Genomic DNA, 18,608 nt, shown 5'->3' with positions numbered 1-18,608 from the left:
TACTTGATGTACTTGGAGGCAGGAGAAACATGGTTTCTAATCCTGCTTCTGACACTTGGAGTCTTTGTGGGACTGTGGGCTCACTTAACCTGAGCCTCAGTTCTGTCTATAAAATGGGGAAAATATTACCTGTAATACTTACTCATGAGGATTGTTGGGAGGATCAGATTAGATGATGTGTCCTGGTTTATAGAGAGCTTCCTAAATGTCAATTATCATCATCATCATCATCATCGGTAGTAGTAATCATAGCATTAATGAAGAAAAAAACAACTTGTTTTATCTTCTGGTCATCCTCAGTTTTTCTTGTCCTTTCATCCTTTCACTTATACTGCCTGAAAGGATGCCTTCCCCATCATTGTGCCCTCTTTTACTATATGCCATCTGTAGTGCTCATCACTGCCATCCTGAATTCTCCTATTCTTTGGCACTTCAAGTGGACCAGTCACTTTTGGCTCAAAAGGTGCCCCTTCCTTGATCCCGTTGTCCAAGGTGGGAGAATGGATTAGCCGTTCCTAGCTCCTGACCATCTGTGTTCCACAGCCCAACGTACCAGTGGTTCCGGGATAGGAATCCCCTCTCTGACAGTCAGGGCAACTACTCGGTCAGCAGCAAAGAGAGAAACTTGACCCTGCGTCGTGCCAGCCCTGAGCACAGTGGTGTTTACAGCTGTTGCGCCCACAATTCCTTTGGCCACATCTGCAGCAACCAGAACATCACCCTAAGCATTGCTGGTATTCCTGGGGTCTGTGGCGGGGGGCGGATCAGAGATAGCCAGCATGGCATCAAGGGAGGGGGCACTTTGGCTCTGCTGATAGGCAGATGGGTTCTGCACTTCTTTCCCCTGTTCCCTCATGCCATTATTCTTTTCCTTCTGCCCCTAGATGAGAGCTTTGCACGTCCGTTGGTGGTACCCCAGGACCAGGTGGTGGGGAAGAGTGAGGATGCTATGTTCCATTGCCAGTTCACGGCTCAGCCACCTCCCACCCTGCAGTGGTTCTTTGAGGACGACTCCCCCATCACCAACCGTAGTCGGTAAGCCTTCCCTATCTATTCTGTAGACGGTCCAGCACCTAATGTCAGGATAGACTAGAGGATCTGCCTCCTTCCTTCCTCACCTAGTGCACACAGAAGGACCAGTGCACATGATATCAAGGGCGCAAGACTTAGCCAAAGGGAGAAGCCCTAGAATGACAGGCTGATACCTGGAAATGGTCTGTGTGTAAGAATAGGTGCATTGGGGGGGTATTGGACAGCCCAGGGCCCTTCCAACAACAGGATGCAGAACAATTAGTATGCCCATCCTCCATCTGGAAGCAAAGTACCCTTTAGTGCTGTCTAGCTGGCCACAACCTCCGCCTCAGTTGGAGTAGTGCTTTAGATAGAGTGCTAGTTAGGGAGACCTAAGTTCAAATCTCACACCAGATACTTACTAACTTTATGATTAACTCCCTCTCCCCTCACTCCCAGGCAAGTTGTTTAGCCTCCTTCACCCTCAGTTTCTTTATCTGTAAAATGGGGGTCATAATAGTACCTCCTTCCCAGGGCTGTTGTGAGAATCAGTTGAGATAACTTATGTAAAACATTTGTGAACCTTTAATTTCTATATAAATGTTGGTTATTATTAGTTCTAGTCTGGACCTAGCCAGAAATGAGAAAGAAACCTTTCCCCCCACCCCTCAAAGTCCTTCCTAGCCTCTTTCCCAGAGGGGAGCTCTGTTCTAGCCCAGACCCTCAAAAATACAAAATGCCCCCAAGCAGTATTGGTGTGATGGAAAGAGTTCTGAACTTGGAACCAGGAGACAACTGCCTTTGAACCTTAGCTGGAACATTTAAGATCATAGAGTTAGAGCTCACAAGGATCTCACAGATCATGTCATCCAATCCTTCATTTTGCAGGTGAGGAAACTGAGGCCCATAGAGGTTAAGTGACTTGCTCAAGGTCACACAGGGAGTTAGTGGCAGAGCCTGGGATTCAAACCCAGGTCCTCTAACTTTCCAATCTTTAGAATGCATTACTAAGAGGCACTAAAGAATTCCCTTTTTCTTTAAGAAAAGGACAGATCTACATCTGCGATGATTTAAGTAGAGGCCTTGCTGAAAGCCAAGAGCTGTGAGCCCTATGGTCTCTAAAGGTCTTTAAGCACCCTGGGAATTCTGATAGAAAACAAACCCTGGTGATTTGTAGAAATGTGGTTTATACTCCCACTGTAGCAGCTGAGATGGTAATAACCCTCCAAGAGTCTTTGAGATGTTTCCTTTTCCCTTCAACCCCTTTACTTACCAGCTGTGGATCCTGAGCAAGTCAGGCTACATACTCTGAGTATGTTTCTTCATTTGTAAGATGGAGATAATAAATTTTGCATTCCCTACCTTACAGGGTAGTTCTAAGGAATGTGGTTTACATTTTAAGGTATAAGAAGCTATATTCTTTTTTTTGGTTGCGGGGGGGAATGACTTGCCTGGAAGCGTAGGTGATAGATGTACCTGGATTCTTTGATTAGGACTTCTCCAAAAGCTGAATGGAAATTCTTCCTTTCATCTTTTTTCATTCTTTGTACCTGTATCACCAGCATCTAGCACAAAACCTGACATATAGTAGATGCTTAATAAAATATTTGTGGATTGATTAGTTGAACCTGGGCAGGAAAGGAAGCAGGGCCTGCTGAATGGTTTCTTGTCTTGACCACTACAGGCCTTCTCCCTAAATATACTTTTAACCTCCAGGGAGCTTTGGGGTGGCTGGTGAGTGAGTAAAAGATGCTAGGGCGCTGCTTCTCCCCAGTTATGAGAAGTGTCAATGTCACTCTCCCTCCCTCACTTCATTCCCCATCTCCGCTGGCTCCAAACCCTTCCCCCTTCTGGGAGATGAGCAGGGCTGTGTTCTGTATGCATTCTGCCCTTAATGCCTGGCTCATCACTGAACGGTTCTTTCTCTTCCCCAGGATTCCTCACCTCCGGCGGGCCACAGTATTTTTCAACGGCTCTTTGTTGCTGACGCAGGTCCGACCACGTAATGCTGGGGTATACCGATGTGTGGGCCGTGGCCAGAGGGGTCCACCTGTTGTCCTAGAGGCCACTCTTCACCTAGAAGGTCAGTGCAGGCCTGAGCCCAAGGTTCTATGGCTGGGCCATCCCGCCCCTTCATGAGGAAAAAATGGGCTTTATGTCATGCTCAGACATGAGGTTCAGAGACAGGATTATAGTTCTAGGCAGGAGGCTAAGAGGAGTTGATTGAGGGATCATAGAGGTCAAAGGGGTTTGGAGCATGAGAATGGTGGGGGGTGGGTCATGACTACCTTGATCCCCCACAAATAATAGAATTATCTCCCCCACAGAGATTGAAGACATGCCACCTTTCCAGCCTCGAGTGTTCACAGTGGGCAGAGAGGAGCGGGTTGCCTGCATTGCTCCCCAGGGTGTGCCGGAGCCCCACGTGTGGTGGGAGCGGGCTGGGACCCGGGTGCCCCACCATGGCAAGGTCTACCAAGAAGGTTATGTGCTGGTCTTTGCCAATACAACCGAGAGTGATGCTGGCACCTATACCTGCTATGCAGCCAACCAGGCTGGCCAGCGGCATCAGGAGGTCAACATCACTGTGGCCAGTGAGCAAACCTTCATGAAGGGGATCGGGGGTAGGGGGAAATCGTTACCTCTCTCTCTTGCTCCCAAGGCACTTGTTTGAAGGCCTGGCTTTTTTTTTTTTTTTTAAACAAGGTCACTCTACTGCTCAATGAGGGAAATCATTTGTGTTAGGACTGGATCCAGGATTTCATTAGCATAGAGAGCTCCCTTTGAGGTAACACCCTCTACCCTTGCAAAGTAGTAACTGTTGTGCAACCTTACAGTCTTAAGAGTTGCCTGGAACACCAAGAGGTTAAGTGACTTCCCCTTAATCAGAGGAGGGATTTGAACCCAGGTTGTCCTGAGGGGCTAGCTCTCTAACTATATATGCATTTGACAAAACGTGAAACAAATAGTAATACAAATGGTACATTCATGACTGACTGAATGACTGAATCCAAAGAATGTTGACTAATAGATTAATGTAAGTCTGGAAGGGAGAACTGTGGTTTGTCTTCATTGAAGTAATATCGAGGACATTCTTGATTAGCTTGGTAGATGACAGAGAACCTGGGAGGGATAGCTAATATTTGCATAACAATTAGAATCAAAAAGATCTGGACAGGCTTTATTTAAAAAAAAAAGATAACTGAGAAGATGGCATTTTGTAAGGATAAATTTAAGGTTAAAAAAACAAAACAAAACAAAAACAAACCAAGAAACAAAACCCTCCCACAACAGTGGCATCAATACAAGATGAGAGTGTTGTGGTTAGACTGAGGTACATAAAGATGGATCATGAAGAGTTGCCTATTTTGAGTTAATCAAAGAATCCATAATGGGGTAGGGTAGAAAGGTGAGGATTAATGTTTTAATATTTCCCATTTCTACTTAGAATAATTTGTGACTGTGGTCCACAGATAAATTAATTGTGCCAAAAAGGCTCTTTATTGAAGAAAAATATCAGCACACTTCTGATTAATGTACTGATGTTACCTTTCGGTAAAACAGAATTTCTACTCACCCACACTCTTGGCTTTACTTTTCCTTTTTAATTTGTAAAACCCTAGTCTTCATAGGGAAACATTTTCAAAACTGCACAGAAAGAGTGAAACAATGTTTAAACAGTGTCTTCCTTAACCACTCTTTCTGGACATAAATCAACATTGATTAAACTTCTTTTATGTGGTGGGCACTGTTTTAGCCTCTTTTTTTGGGGGGGTGGCTAGGCAGTGGGGTTAAGTGACTTACCCAGGGTCACACAGCTAGTAAGTGTTACCTGTCTGAAGCTGGATTTGAACTCAAGTCCTCCTGGCTCCAGGGCTAGTGTTCTATCCATTGCCCCAACTAGCTGCCTCCTGGCCTCTGTATCTTGTTAATTGCCATCTAGGTGGTGCAGTAGTCTGGAGTTAGGAAAGCTCATTCTTGAGTTCAAATCCAGTCTCAGACACATATTAGCTGTATGACCCAAGTCACTGTTTGCCTCAGTTTCCTCATCTGTCAAATGAGCTGGAGAAGGAAATGGCAAACCACTCCAGTATCTCTGCCAAGAAAACCCCAAATAAGGTTACACAGTCAGAGACAACGGATAAATGACTGATCTTAATTCAACCTTAAAGAGAACAGAATAAGATTCAGTTGAAATCGAAGTTTCTTTTTTTACTATACTAACTATATTAAGACAACCTTACCAATTTTCCGTAGGGCCCCGAAGCATCTGAATGTTATAATTTATGATATTTACCTACATATCAGGCTATAGTCAAATATGGTTAAATGAGGTAGTAATTGTAAAGTGCTTAGCTCATTGTCTGGCATATAGTAAGTACTATATAAATGTAAATATTATGTTGTTGTTATTATTAATATGTGGGACCTTGCTTTCTTCAAGCCTGCCTTAAAAACCCAAAGTACCTAAGGAACTATATAGACTCTTTTAGGATATTTCTTTAAATACTGAGATTTAAGTCCTAGATACTTAAAGAAAGAGATGGTATGCTTTTCCCTTGCTGAAATTCTGTCATTATCATTGTTTGGAGTGGAAGATGTAGTCCCCTTCCTCAAGGAATCTAGAGCGCTTGTACAGGGTTTTATAGATGACACAAACCAGTCAAGTAACTAACCGGCATGTTAGTCCATCAGCATTGATTAAGCACCTACTGTGTATGTGCTGGGCATACAAAAAAGGATAACAAATGGTTCCTGCCCTCTGGGAGCTCCCCGTCTAGTGGGGGAGACAACAGGCAAACAACTGCGTACGAACAAGCCCTATATAGGATGAATTGACGAGTAGTCTCTGGAGGGAGGCACTACTAAGATTTAGGAGGACCAGAAAAGGCTTCTGGTAGAAGGCGGGGCTTAAAGGGAGTCAGGAGGTGGAGATGAGGAGGAAGAGCATTCTAGGCATGGGCAGACAGACAAGTGAAAATGCTCAAAGCTGGAAGGTGGAGCGTCTTGTTCCAGGAAGAGCAAGGAGTCCAGTGTCCCTGGATCACAGTGTGTGTGGAGGGGAGTGAGGTGTAAGATGGCGCCCAAGGTGGAAAGGGACTGAGTTATGAAGGACTGAAGGACTTTAAAGGGATTTTATGTTTAAACCTAGAGTTAATAGGGAATCACTGGAGTTGATTGAATAGGGGAGTGAAATGAAATGGTCAGACCTGCAGTGTAGGAAGATCCTTTTGACAGTTGAGTGGAAGATGGACTGGAGTGAAGAGAGAGATCTGAGGCATTCAGCAGATTATTGGAATAGTTCAGTCGTGAGGTGATGAGGGCCCGCACCAGCGTGGTGGCAGTGCTAGCGGAGGGAAGAAGGAATGGATATACAAATGATGTTACAAGAGTAGAAGCCACACCTATCAGATTGGCCAACGTGACAAAACAGGAAAATGATAAATGTTGGAGAAGATGTGGAAAAATTGGAACACAATGCATTGTTGGTGGAGTTGTAAACTGATCCAACTATTTTGGAGAGCAATTTGGAACTATGCCCAAAGGGCTATAAAACTGTGTATACTCTTTGACTCAGCAATAGCACTTCTAGGGCTATATCCCAAAGAGATCATACAAATGGGAAAAGGACCCACATGTACAAAAATATTTATAGCAAGTCTTTCTGTGGTGGCAAAGAATTGGAAATCAAGGGGTTGGGAATTGGCTGAACAAGTTGTGGTATATGAATGTAATGGAATACTCTTGTGCTATAAGCAATGATGAGCAGGTGGGCTTCAGAGAAACCTGGAAAGGCATGTATGAACTGATGCTGAGTGAAATGAGCAGAACTGGGATAACGTTGTACACAGTAACAGCCACACTATGTGATGACTAACTTTGATAGACTTGACTTTTCTCAGCAATGCAAGGATCTAAGACATCTCCAAAAGTCTCAAGATGGAACATGCTATCCCCATCCAGAGAAAGAACTATGGAGTTTGAATGCAGATCGAAGCATGCTATTTACTCTTTTTTTTTCCTTCTGTTTTGTTTTGTTTCCTCTTTCTGATGGTTCCTCCTATTGGTTCTGATTCTTTCTTACAGCATGACTAATGTGAAAATAAAAAAAAAAAGTAGAAGCAACAGGACTTGGCAATTGATTGGATACAAGAGAGTGAAAGAGAGTGAGGAGATGAGATTCACACTTAGCTTGGGAGCCAGGCAACTGAGAGGATGGTGGTACCCTTGACATTAATAGGGAGGTTAGCAAGAGGGGAGTGTTTGATGGGGAAAGATGATGAGTTCAGTTTTGGACATGTTGAGTTTAAACTATCCATAAGACATCCAGTTCAAGATGTGAGACTAGAGGGTTGGCAGAGGGGTAAGGGCCGAACAAGCTAAGTCGGAGAATCATCTTCTTAGAGGTAATAATTGAAATCATAGGAGCTGATGAGATCAAGAGAAATAGTATAGAGAGACAAGGCCCAGGATAGAGTTTTGGGGGACCCTCATAGTTAGTAGTCATGACTTGGATGAAGATCCGTGAAAGAGACAAGGAAAAAGCAGTCAAGACAGATACAAGCCACAAACCAGGAGAGAGCAGATTCATGAAGACCTAGAGAAAAGAATGTGTCAGAGGCTCCAAGAGAGGTCAGGAAGGATGAGGATTAAGAGAAGGCCATTGGATTTGGCAAATTAGAGATCGTTGGTGACTTTGGAGAGAGCAGTTTCTGTGGAATGATGAGGTTGGAAGCCACACTGCAAAGAGTTAAGGGAGTGAGAGGAAGGAGGAAGAGGCATCTATTGTAGATGGCCTTCTCATGGAATTTAGCCATGAAAGGGAGTACAGGATGATAGCTCGCAGGGGATGGATGGGTCAAGTGTTTCCTCCCACATCTCCCAGCCTTCTTTACTCCTTACTGGTCTGTGCATTACTGCCAGATTTGATAAGGATAAGGGGGAGGGAATGGTTTTTATGGTCATTTCCAACTCTCACCTCCTAGGAATCTATTAAATATATTTTCTTAGATACTGTTCCAATTGTCACTTCTCTTCTCTAAAGATTTCAGTGGCTTCCCATTGTCTGTAGTGTAAAGTTGAAGCTTCCTTGTGTTGGTATGCAAGGCTTTTTATAATCTGGCTTCAGTTTACATTTTTAGCATTATCGTACTCCCCCTTTATATATTTCTATAAAGCCAAACCAGACTATACCATGTTGCTCACTTTTCCTGCTCCTGAGCATTTGAATGTACCAGTGCTTACACCTGAAATACTTTCTCCCTATTTATGCCTTTTGAACTCTGACCCTTATATCCTTTGAGATCTTCTTCAGAATTCCTCTTAACTTCTCTTGTGCCTTAGTTTCCTTGTTTGCAACTTGGAGAGGTTGAACTTAGAGCGGGCTGCTAAGAATCATTCTATTTCTGCGTTTGAGGTCTTGAATAAAGCCTTCTCAGATCCTCCCAAATCAAAATGGCCTCATAATAATTTATTATGTTTTTTGATTGTCCAGAACGTGTTGAGCACTGTGGAATATATGAGGGAAATTTTCAGAGTCTGATACTCCAGAGAGATTTAAAACATAGTCTGTGCCTGTTAAGTATTTACAGTCCAATTGGGGAGGCCTCTGTAAATGACATAATGTGCTTAAAATACAATACACGGTGCTGCATAAATGTCCCTGAGTGTCACTATCCCCTCTAGTACCAGGGAGAGGTAGGCTTTCCTGAGGTTTGGGCTCTTTATCCCTTTTGATCCCAGTAACTTCCTTCTATCTTCCCTTACAGCACTACCCAGATGGCTGAAAAAGCCCCAGGACAGCCAGCTAGAAGAAGGCAAGCCGGGTTACCTGCACTGCCTGAGTCAGGCCACACCTAAACCCACTGTCGTCTGGTACCGGAACCAGATGCTCATCTCTGAGGTGAGAGTGAGTAGGTTTCAAGGTAGGTGGGCTGGGACATCTCTTGCTCATCTCTAGAAAACCATTTGTTAGGCATCCCGAAGATGTTTCCCTAGTCCTTCCTGTCCTTTCCCCTTAGAGAACATGTCCTTGCCTCCTCTGCAGCATTTCTCCCCACCTTCTCAGGAGAGATTCCTTCTTCCCTCTGAAATCTGTGGTCCTTGGACTGAGGAGGGTTGTGGATAACTAGAGTACCATTCCATGCCCTTATCCCCATGCCCTCCTCCGCCCCTGGCCTTTGGAGTCTGAAGTTTGTGATAGATTTTGCCTCCTCCTGGGGAAAGAGAAACCTAGGAGTGGACAGAGGCTTTCATGGGATGGATTGTACTGCAGGATTCAAGGTTCGAGATTTCAGAGAATGGGACTCTTCGAATCAACAACGTGGAGGTTTATGACGGGAATTTGTACCGATGTGTCAGCAGCACCCCCGCAGGCAGCATTGAGGCCCAGGCCCGAGTCCAGGTCCTGGGTGAGTGAGACTTGTTGTCTTGACGATAAGCCAGTGATTTGGGGGGAATGAGAGGATTGTAAAATCCAGAACTGAAGGAAACACAGCAGCATAGCATCCCTTCTGCAGTGTCACTAGCAAGAGATTATCTTGCCTCTATGCAGTAAAGACCTCTCTAATGGGGAACTCACTATCCTCTGAAACGGCCTTTTCCATTTTTGGACAGCTGCAGTTGTTAGAAAGTTTTTTCTTTTAATCAAGCCCTAATTTGCCTATCTGTAACTTCCACCTACAGCTCCTAGTTCTATGCTCTGGGAACTGGCCTGCCCCACCCCATTAAGTCATCTCTTCCCCAGACTAAATATCCCCAGTTTCTGCATTTGATGTTCATGTATTCAGAACCCCCCCCGCCCCCAAATAGTAATATGATGGTTGTATAGGGCTTGGGTCCTAAACTGACTGTCCACACCCATCCCTCCTCTCCGTCTTGGACAGAGAAACTAAAGTTCACGCCGCCTCCCCAGCCTCAGCAGTGCATGGAGTTTGACAAAGAAGCTACAGTGTCATGCTCGGCCACGGGCCGGGAAAAGCCCACAATTCGATGGATGCGGGCAGGTGAGTGCCCCACAGTATTGGAGGACAACGCAAGACAGACTTACTATGTGCTTACTATACACCCAACCCTGTACTCAGTGCTGCGAGGCACCTGAAGAAATAATATCCTGATGTTATTTGACACTTTAAGGATTATGTGCCTGTGAGGTTGGCCCTACAGGTATTATTACCTCTTTTATAGATGGGGAAACTGAGATTCAGAGGAGAAAAGTGTTATATCTTCTAGTATATATCTGTCTGTCTGTCTGTCTGTCTATCTATCTATCTATCTAACCAGTAAGTGATAGAGCCAGGACTCAAAACCAGAATCACAGTTGGAAAGCCATCTAGTCTAACCCATATCTTAGAGTTATAGCCACAGCATCCCCAGCAAGGAGTCTTATCCAGTCTTTCCTCAAAAGGATAGGTCTTCAGAGGCAACTAGTTGGCACAGTGAATAGAGTGCTCACAGGATCTGGAATCCAGAAGACCTGAGTTCAAATCCAGACTAGCTATGTGACCCTTGGCAAATCATTTAACCTTTGTTTATCTCATTTCCTTATCTATAAAACTGGGATAATAATAGCCCTTATCTCCCAGGGTTGTTGTGAAGATAAAATGAAATAATATTTGTAAAATGCTTTTGCAAACCCTAAAATGTTATATAAATGCTAACTGTTGTTGTTATTATTGTTATTAATTACTATCGTTATTGTTATTATTACCCCTACTCAGGGAGAACCCACTCCTTTGGAAGGCAGCCATTTCCACTTTGGGAAGGGTCTTTCTAGGAAAGTCTCATTTTGTCTTGTTTACCTGTGGCAGAAATCTCCCCCTCTGCCATTTCTTTTTTCTTTTTCTTTTTCTTTTTTGGCTAGGCAGTGGGGTTAAGTGACTTGCCCAGGGTCACACAGCTAGTAAACGTTACGTGTCTGAGGCCGGATTTGAACTCAGGTCCTCCTGAATCCAGGGCCGGTGCTCTATCTATTGCGCCACCTAGCTGCCCCACCCCCAGCCATTTCTACTGGTCACATATAGTTCTGTCCTCTGGGCCCAATTGGAACAATTCTGATTTCTCTTCTTGACAGCCTTAGTCACAGACAGCTGAATCTTCCTTACTCCTGCTTCCCTACTCCATTTCTTCAACCATTCTTTGCTGTGATTCAGACTTTATTTGAAGTTCAGTGCTCTCTTCCCATACCTGCTAAGACATAGTCACTGTTTTCAAGTTTATAGTCTAGTTGGAAGGTACAGATATAAACACACAAAAATCAGACAACAACTTGAACAATAGTATTGCCAAGCAATCCCTGACTAATTAATAAGTGAGTGGGCCATAGATAGTAAGTTGTGTTTTTTTTTTAATTTATTGATGCATTTTTTTGACACTACAGACACTTCCCAATAAACCCCTTTACAAAGTACATTCCCTGAAAAGAGTTGATTCATGATTAACAGAAAGGAAGGATGTGGCCCTAACATTGACCATTGTTTTTGACCAGCATTTGACCAGCCTTTCCTTGTTGACTTTTTTTCATTGTTTTAATCATTAGGTATTTTGTTTCCTTGGGTTTTCTTTCTTTGTTCTGCTCTGCTTTGCTATACATTTTAAGGATGAGGGAGGAATCACTGAGGACTGTGATCGTGTAAGAGGGGAGGATGGGGGATTTACACTGGGCCTCCATGGATGGATAGGTTTGTGATTGGCAGAGAGGAAGGAGATGATGCTTCAGGAGCAGAAAGTCACACAAGTGAGGGAAGGTGTTTTCCAGCGAGGCTGGGCGCTGGAGGCAGTGAAGATAGGACTTAGTCTCTTGGGCTAACTTGTGGAGTGTTTTATAGGTGAGCCCCAAAAGAGACAGTTATAAAGGTACAGATTATTCCTGGCCTTGAAAAATAACAGCTTTCCACATCTTTACTGTTACTGCTTTCACACATGGAGGGCACTGCTGTGGGGATTGGGACTTGTTCAATTGTGTCCTACTCTTCGTGACCCCATTTGGGAATTTCTTTGCAAAGACACTGAAGTGGTTTGTCATTTCCTTCTCCAGCTCATTTTACAGATGAGGAAACTGAGGCAGATGGGGTTAACTGACTTACTCAGGGTCACATAGCTAGTAAGTGTCTGAGGCTGGATTTGAACTCAGGGAGATGAGTCTTCCTCATGTAGGCCCAGCGCTCCATCCACTATGTCACCTATCTCCCTGCTGAGTTTTAGTCTTAGGGATTTGCCACTAACTAGCTGTGACCTTAGGAGACCCTTCTTGGAATCTCCATTTCTACCTCTATAGAATGAGATTGGTTTGGATTGTGGAGTGATTCTGAGACCATTTCTTTTGATCTTCCATGTAGGGCTTTGAGCTAAGTTGTAGTATCCCCCTTTTCTGAATGAGCAATGGGCATGGATCCCCGTTTTGAGGCTTGGTGACATTAAATTACTTTGTCCAGGGATACCCAGCTAGTAAGTAATGGATGGAGCTGGAGCCCTGTTCCTACTGTGCTCCCTCCCCCTCTCCCAGGGTCAGGAGTTTGGACTTAATTTTGTAGACTGTGGGGGAAGCATTGGATGGCTTTTTGACCATGGTGGGTCAGCAGAAAGTGGACATTGTCACCCGTTTCCTGGGGATAAACCTGAGCCCAGGTGAGTGGAAGATTTCTTATGGGAGCTCATGTGAGGTAATGGATTTGGAGAGAGGAAGACCTAGGTTCCAGTAACACCTCAGACATTTATTAGCTGTGTGACCCTGGATAAATCATTTCACGTTTCTGAATCTCAGGATGATGGATGATAATAGCATCCTACCTTACAGGGTTGCTCTGAGGATCAGATAAGGTCATGCATGTAAAGTAGTTTGCAAGCCTCAGGGGATCTTAGGGAGATCTTAGGAGGACCTTAGAGTCTGGTCTGCTCCAATTCATTGGGGAATTAACTTACCCAAAGTCACATGAATATTAGGTAGCAGAGTCAAAAATTGACCTCAGGTCCTCTGACCTTAAATCCAGTGTCCTTTCCATGTTATCATACTATCTCTCAGACATAAATATCAACTCTTCTCTATGGCTGTGGCTTCAGGTGAGTCTAATGACTTCCCATCCCGGCCCATCAATTGCCTGTTCCTTTTTTCTAGATGGGAGCAGCCTCCCAGACAGTGTGACAGACAATGCAGGAACCCTGCACTTCTCCAGGGTAACCAGGAGCGACGCTGGCAACTATACCTGCATCGCCTCTAATGAGCCTCAAGGCCAGATCAGTGCCCACGTGCAGCTCACTGTGGCAGGTAGACGTCCAAGGACTGGGATGGGAGAGGGGTGGGAAGAGTTGGCTTCTGAAGGGAGGTTCTCTGATGTATGAACAGATAAGTCCGTCTAGCCCAGGCTCCCACCCATCCCTCCAGTGCTCTGAACCCTGCCTTTCCCCCCCATGCAGTTTTCATCACTTTCAAGCGAGAGCCTGAGCGTACAACAGTCTATCAGGGCCACACGGCTATGCTGCAGTGTGAGGCCCAAGGTGACCCTGACCCCCTCATCCAGTGGAAGGGCAAAGACAGAATCCTGGATCCTGCTCAGCTTGGACCCAGGTAGCTTCTTCATCCACTCCCCACTTTCTTCCCTGGCCCCAGGCCTGACTGTTAGTTCCCAGGCTCTTGGGAGTAAGAATGAGAGATGAATGGCCATAGGTATGTCTAAGATGGTGCTGGGATTTTTCTTCCCACAGGATGCATATCTTCTCAAATGGCTCCCTAGTCATCCATGATGTCACCTCAGAGGATTCAGGCCGCTATACCTGCATCGCTGGCAATAGCTGTAATATCAAGCACACAGAGGCTTCGCTCCATGTTGTGGGTATGGAGTGGGGTTACAGCAGGCTGAGAGGCCTCAGAGATGAGGACGATATCTTGTAGACACCAAGGATGGGATGCTGAGTAGAATGTAAGGTCCTTGAGGGCAGGTCCTGTCATAAGCATGTTATACATGCCTAATAAATGTCTCCCCTGTTGAATTGATATAGAGCAGCAGCTCATATGGGAACATGAGGCCACAACCCTGGAGCAGTAAAAGGATGCGTGGGGATTGGGTAGTGTTGGTGGTGGGTAAGATGTTTTGGTAAGAGGCATGGCAGTGGATGGGCCGTGGATACTCTATATAGCAAGATCCTTAACTTGAGGTCTTTGCACTTTGAAAAACATATCGTTTGAAAATTCTGTTTCAACATAATTGGTTTCCTTTGTTTTTAAAACAATTATTCTAAAAATGGATCCATAGGCTTCACCAGATTGCCAAAGCGGGGCCCGTGACACCAGAGTAAAACCCCTGCTCTTTAGCTTTCCTGGGCGACCTCCAACTGACCACCCATTTGTGCCCTTTCAGATAAGCCAGTACTGGATACCTCAGAGGGTCCTGGCAGCCCCCCGCCATATAAAATGATTCAGACCATTGGGCTGTCGGTGGGGGCTGCAGTGGCCTATATCATTGCTGTGCTGGGCCTCATGTTCTACTGCAAAAAGCGTTGCAAGGCCAAAAGGCTTCAGAAACAGCCAGAGGGTGAGGAGCCTGAGATGGAGTGCCTCAATGGTGAGCCTAGGGCCCATTGGACAGCAATGGTTGGGGGAGAGGGGGGGAGAGGTGTGGGGTGTATGGGTGTTGGGCGCCCTCATGGGGTGAGGACAGAGAAGGCAGTGGAGCCTACCTAGCTCTCAGACAGATTCCCCCTCTTCTCTGAGAGTCATGACCTAGCTAGTTCCCCAGGCCCTGAACCCAAAGCAGTTTTGATATAGAATTCCCCATGGAACCTCCCTGGACCTACTTTACCTGGGTCTGGTTATCTTTTTTGTAGTCACCTTCCTACATTCTTACATGCTCGTCTATGGATGTCAGTGCTTTTTTTGTATATGCTTTTCTTCCCTCATCAAGCTTGGAGTTCTCAAAAAGCAGATATAAGTGTGTCATATATAGAAATAGAAACTCCCTGAGGACAGAAACTCACAGGACTGTGACCTCCCTGAGGGCAGAGATTCAGCCTCCTTCATGGGACTGTAAACTTTCTGAGGGCAGGGAATCTGTCTTCTCATAGGACTGGAATCAGTGATGTGGCCATCCTCCATAGAGTTGAAGCTCCCTGAGGACAGGGCCTATGTCTTCTCTATAGGAGTGGAAACTCCCAGAGGATAGGGATTATGTCTTTATAATAGGATTAGACACTCTCTGAGAGCTCGATCATTGTCATAGGTCCGGGAGTTCCTGGAGTATAGAAATGAGTGAGTGACTATAAGAAAAAATACTTAATAAGCACTAATTGTATGCCAAGCACTGTGCTGAAGAAAATCCTTACCCTCCGGGAGCTTATATTATAAAGGGAGAGACAACATACAAGGGAGATTGGTGGCTAGAGAGGATTCTTAGATCCAGAAAATTAGAGGAAAGGTGAATGGGGCCATCAGGCAGTAGATTGAAACCCCCCCATCCAAGGGGCGGCTAGGCAGCACGGTGGATAGAGCACCAGTCCTGAAGTCAGGAAGACCTGAGTTCAAATCCGGCCTCAGACCAAACACTTGGCACTTACTAGCTGTGTGACCCTGGGCAAGTCATTTAACCCCAATTGTCTAAAAAAAGAAAAAAAAATCATAAATGAAACACCCCATCCAAGAATAACAGTAGGATTTATTTGATCAATGCTTCATGATTCCAAAACTGGAGAGAGGGAGGGGGGAAGAGAGATGGTGACTAGCAAGGCTGTGGAAGAGATGAGCCTGGAGTGAAGTAAAGCATAGTGCCCAGGCTCTTTCTAAAATAATGGTCTGGGAGAAGCAGTTGTCAGTCCAGGGAGCAAGGCTTCAGAGCAGAATTTTGTTCTGGCAAGGGATGGGGAATCCTGAGTGAGTGTTCCTCATCACCTGAGAACTCTCTGAGGGTAGAATGTCATTAGTTACATATCTCTATGTTTACCACTGACTCAGATGAGGTAGACACGTTCTTGGTTTCTATTTCCCTTGATACCCAGTGTCTGCTGCATTCATCAACTGGTGGACCCTCTTCAGTCTCACTGAACCCTTTTTGTGATGTTGGTGTTAAGAGGAGGCACTGACATCCACCTTGCTGGCTAACAGGGTTTATAATTGTCATTTCTCTTCAGAAGGTCGAGTATCAGGCAATGTGATCTGACCTGTGGTTTAGCCACTTCCACATAAACATGGTGCATTCTGTAAGCCCCTGGAAGGCACATGAATGCTGGCTGGCAGACCCAGTCATATGGCGAATAGTGGGTTGAGCTTAGTCAGTTTTGGCTGTTGCTTGAAACAACAGGAAAGAGGAGGAAGTGGATTGAGCTGTCTGGGTTCTTGAATCTCAGCTCACTCCTGTTCTCTGCAGGTGGACCCGTGCAGAATGGGCAGCCCACAGCAGAAATCCGAGAAGAAGTAGCTCTGACCAACCTGGGCTCTGGCTCTTCAGCCGCCAACAAGCGGCACAGTACCAGTGATAAGATGCATTTTCCCCGTGCCAACTTGCAGTCCATCACCACCCTGGGTTTGTTGCCTTGGACTAGCTGTGCTTCTGGTATTAGGTGTGGTAGAGCAGATAGGGCCTTAGATGTGGAATCACATTCAGAATCTGCCTCAGACACTAAATGGCTGTGTGATCCTGGGCAAGTCGCGTCCCCTCTTTAAAGGGGGCTTCAGTTTCCTAATCTGTAAAAGGAGGAGTTTGGACTTCATGGCCTCTAAGGTCCCTTCCAGCTTTGAATCTGGAATCTTAGGGTTCTTCTGCTGACACCAGCCTTTTCCCCCAGTTCTGTACCTGAAGGTCCCTCCTCAAATCGGCAGAGCTGTTTTAGTAATTGAGACTCAGAGTGGGATGGGAGGAGGAGTCATGTTTCCCCAAGGGTATGCTGGAGATATGGGATACCCAGTGTCACCACCCTGGGAATGGTAGAGACTGACCTGGCACTTTGCCTGTAGGGAAGAGCGAGTTTGGGGATGTGTTCTTGGCAAAGGCCCAAGGCCTGGAAGATGGGGTGGCCGAGACGCTGGTGCTGGTGAAGAGCCTTCAGAGCCGGGACGAACAGCTGCAGCTGAACTTCCGGCGAGAATTTGAGATGTTTGGCAAGCTGAGTCACGCCAACCTGGTGCGGCTGTTAGGCCTCTGCCGGGAGGCCGAGCCCCACTACATGATCCTGGAGTATGTGGACCTGGTACGATGCTGGGATGGGGACCTCGGACACAGGGATGAGGTTGAATGGGGCAGCAGGTACCAGGGGAGGACACCTTGGCCAAACCTGACTTGAGGGTCATCTGGAGTACTCTCCTCACCATTGCTGGGCACTGGTGATTCTTTGCTATTTATATTGTTATTAACCCAGGATTCACTTGAGGCCTCCTGCTCTAACACTGGGGGTTCTTAACCTTTTTTGTGGCATGGACCGCTCAGGCAGTCTGCTGAGACCTATGGACTCCTCAGAGTTGTGTTGTTAAATGTACAATATAAAATCCACAGGATTACAAAGTAAACCAAATGTATTAAAATATAGTTATCAAAATATTGTTTTAAAAAAACCTCAAATGTTCTTTGTGAACAGCCCACAGTTCTACATTCCTTCCTACTCACCCATTATTTAGTTCTTTGTTGTGATTATTTGGGTTTTTCTCCAAGCTCCTCTTTTTTTAATTTAATTTTTTTCAGTGAACAAAAATCTGTTTCTTTTCCCTTCCACCTTTTCCAAACAAAAAGAGAAAGAAAACCCCTTGTAACAGATATGTCAGACAAAACAAATTCCTGCATTTGACATGTTCAGAATATCTCTGTCTCATTCTGCTTCACCACAAGGCCAGGACTTCTTCCTCAAGGTGTCCCATCACCACTGTCAAAACCCAGTTTGCTGTTGTCTTTCAGTTGTCTGTCACCATTGATAATCCTCTCAGGCATCAGTTTCCCACTCCTCTTTGCCCAAGACTTATTGATTCTTCCACTATAATATAACAAGGGCTAATAATGGCAATGTTTTTATTAACTTGGCCTTGTAGTCAGAAATACCTGAGTTCGAAGCCTGCTTAGTCACTTATAAACTATGTGACCCTACCTCTATGAGCCTGTGGTTTTCCCATCTGTAAAATGGGTATAATAGCATCTACCTCGTAGGGTTGTTCTGCGAATCAAATCAAATGAGATCATATCCATACAGTGCTTTGTAAACCTAAAGTGGTATATAAATGCCTATTGTTGTCATTGTTTCTAAATCTTGCCTCAGACACATAACAGCTACTAGCTGTGTGACCCTGGACAAGTCACTTAACCCCATTGCCTAGCCAAAATAAAATAAAATAAAATAACATAAAATGTGACCCTTATTCTTCACGGACAAAGCCATTATCCTTCTATAGGTCCTAGCCATCTTAGGCATGGATTTATGTAACAGACATCTTTTTCTGCCACTAGCTTCTCCCTTATGCCAAGTCAGCTTGGTGGTTGTGGCTTCAATCAACCAATCAAATTTCCCCCAAGGATAATGAATATATTTCCTTCTTCTTCCATATCCTTTAATGTCCTATTTTCTATCCCCTTGAGAGATAGCGTGACATAGTGGATTAGGGAGCTTGCTTTGGGTCCAGCATTTAGGTCCTG

At 45.1% G+C, this 18,608-nt stretch overlaps 1 protein-coding gene across 1 annotated transcript in view; it reads left to right on the top strand.

Annotated features, from left to right (window-relative positions):
* PTK7 (protein tyrosine kinase 7 (inactive)) overlaps positions 1–18,608 on the top strand; it is an 88,134-nt gene that overhangs the window by 45,374 nt on the left and 24,152 nt on the right. The window contains exons 4-16 of the mRNA XM_027838439.1: positions 544–734; positions 885–1,035; positions 2,946–3,094; positions 3,339–3,605; positions 8,781–8,914; positions 9,287–9,422; positions 9,897–10,016; positions 13,124–13,273; positions 13,423–13,573; positions 13,711–13,838; positions 14,364–14,567; positions 16,362–16,517; positions 16,949–17,181. Coding sequence (XP_027694240.1) covers positions 544–734; positions 885–1,035; positions 2,946–3,094; positions 3,339–3,605; positions 8,781–8,914; positions 9,287–9,422; positions 9,897–10,016; positions 13,124–13,273; positions 13,423–13,573; positions 13,711–13,838; positions 14,364–14,567; positions 16,362–16,517; positions 16,949–17,181 — 2,170 coding nt within the window. The remainder of the gene's footprint in view (positions 1–543; positions 735–884; positions 1,036–2,945; positions 3,095–3,338; positions 3,606–8,780; positions 8,915–9,286; positions 9,423–9,896; positions 10,017–13,123; positions 13,274–13,422; positions 13,574–13,710; positions 13,839–14,363; positions 14,568–16,361; positions 16,518–16,948; positions 17,182–18,608) is intronic.

Source organism: Vombatus ursinus, unplaced genomic scaffold (genome assembly GCF_900497805.2).
Source record: "Vombatus ursinus unplaced genomic scaffold, bare-nosed wombat genome assembly UNPS02014826.1, whole genome shotgun sequence".
Lineage (NCBI taxonomy): Eukaryota > Metazoa > Chordata > Mammalia > Diprotodontia > Vombatidae > Vombatus > Vombatus ursinus.
Note: the sequence above shows the minus strand (reverse complement) of the source record. Positions and strands in the feature narration are given on the sequence as shown.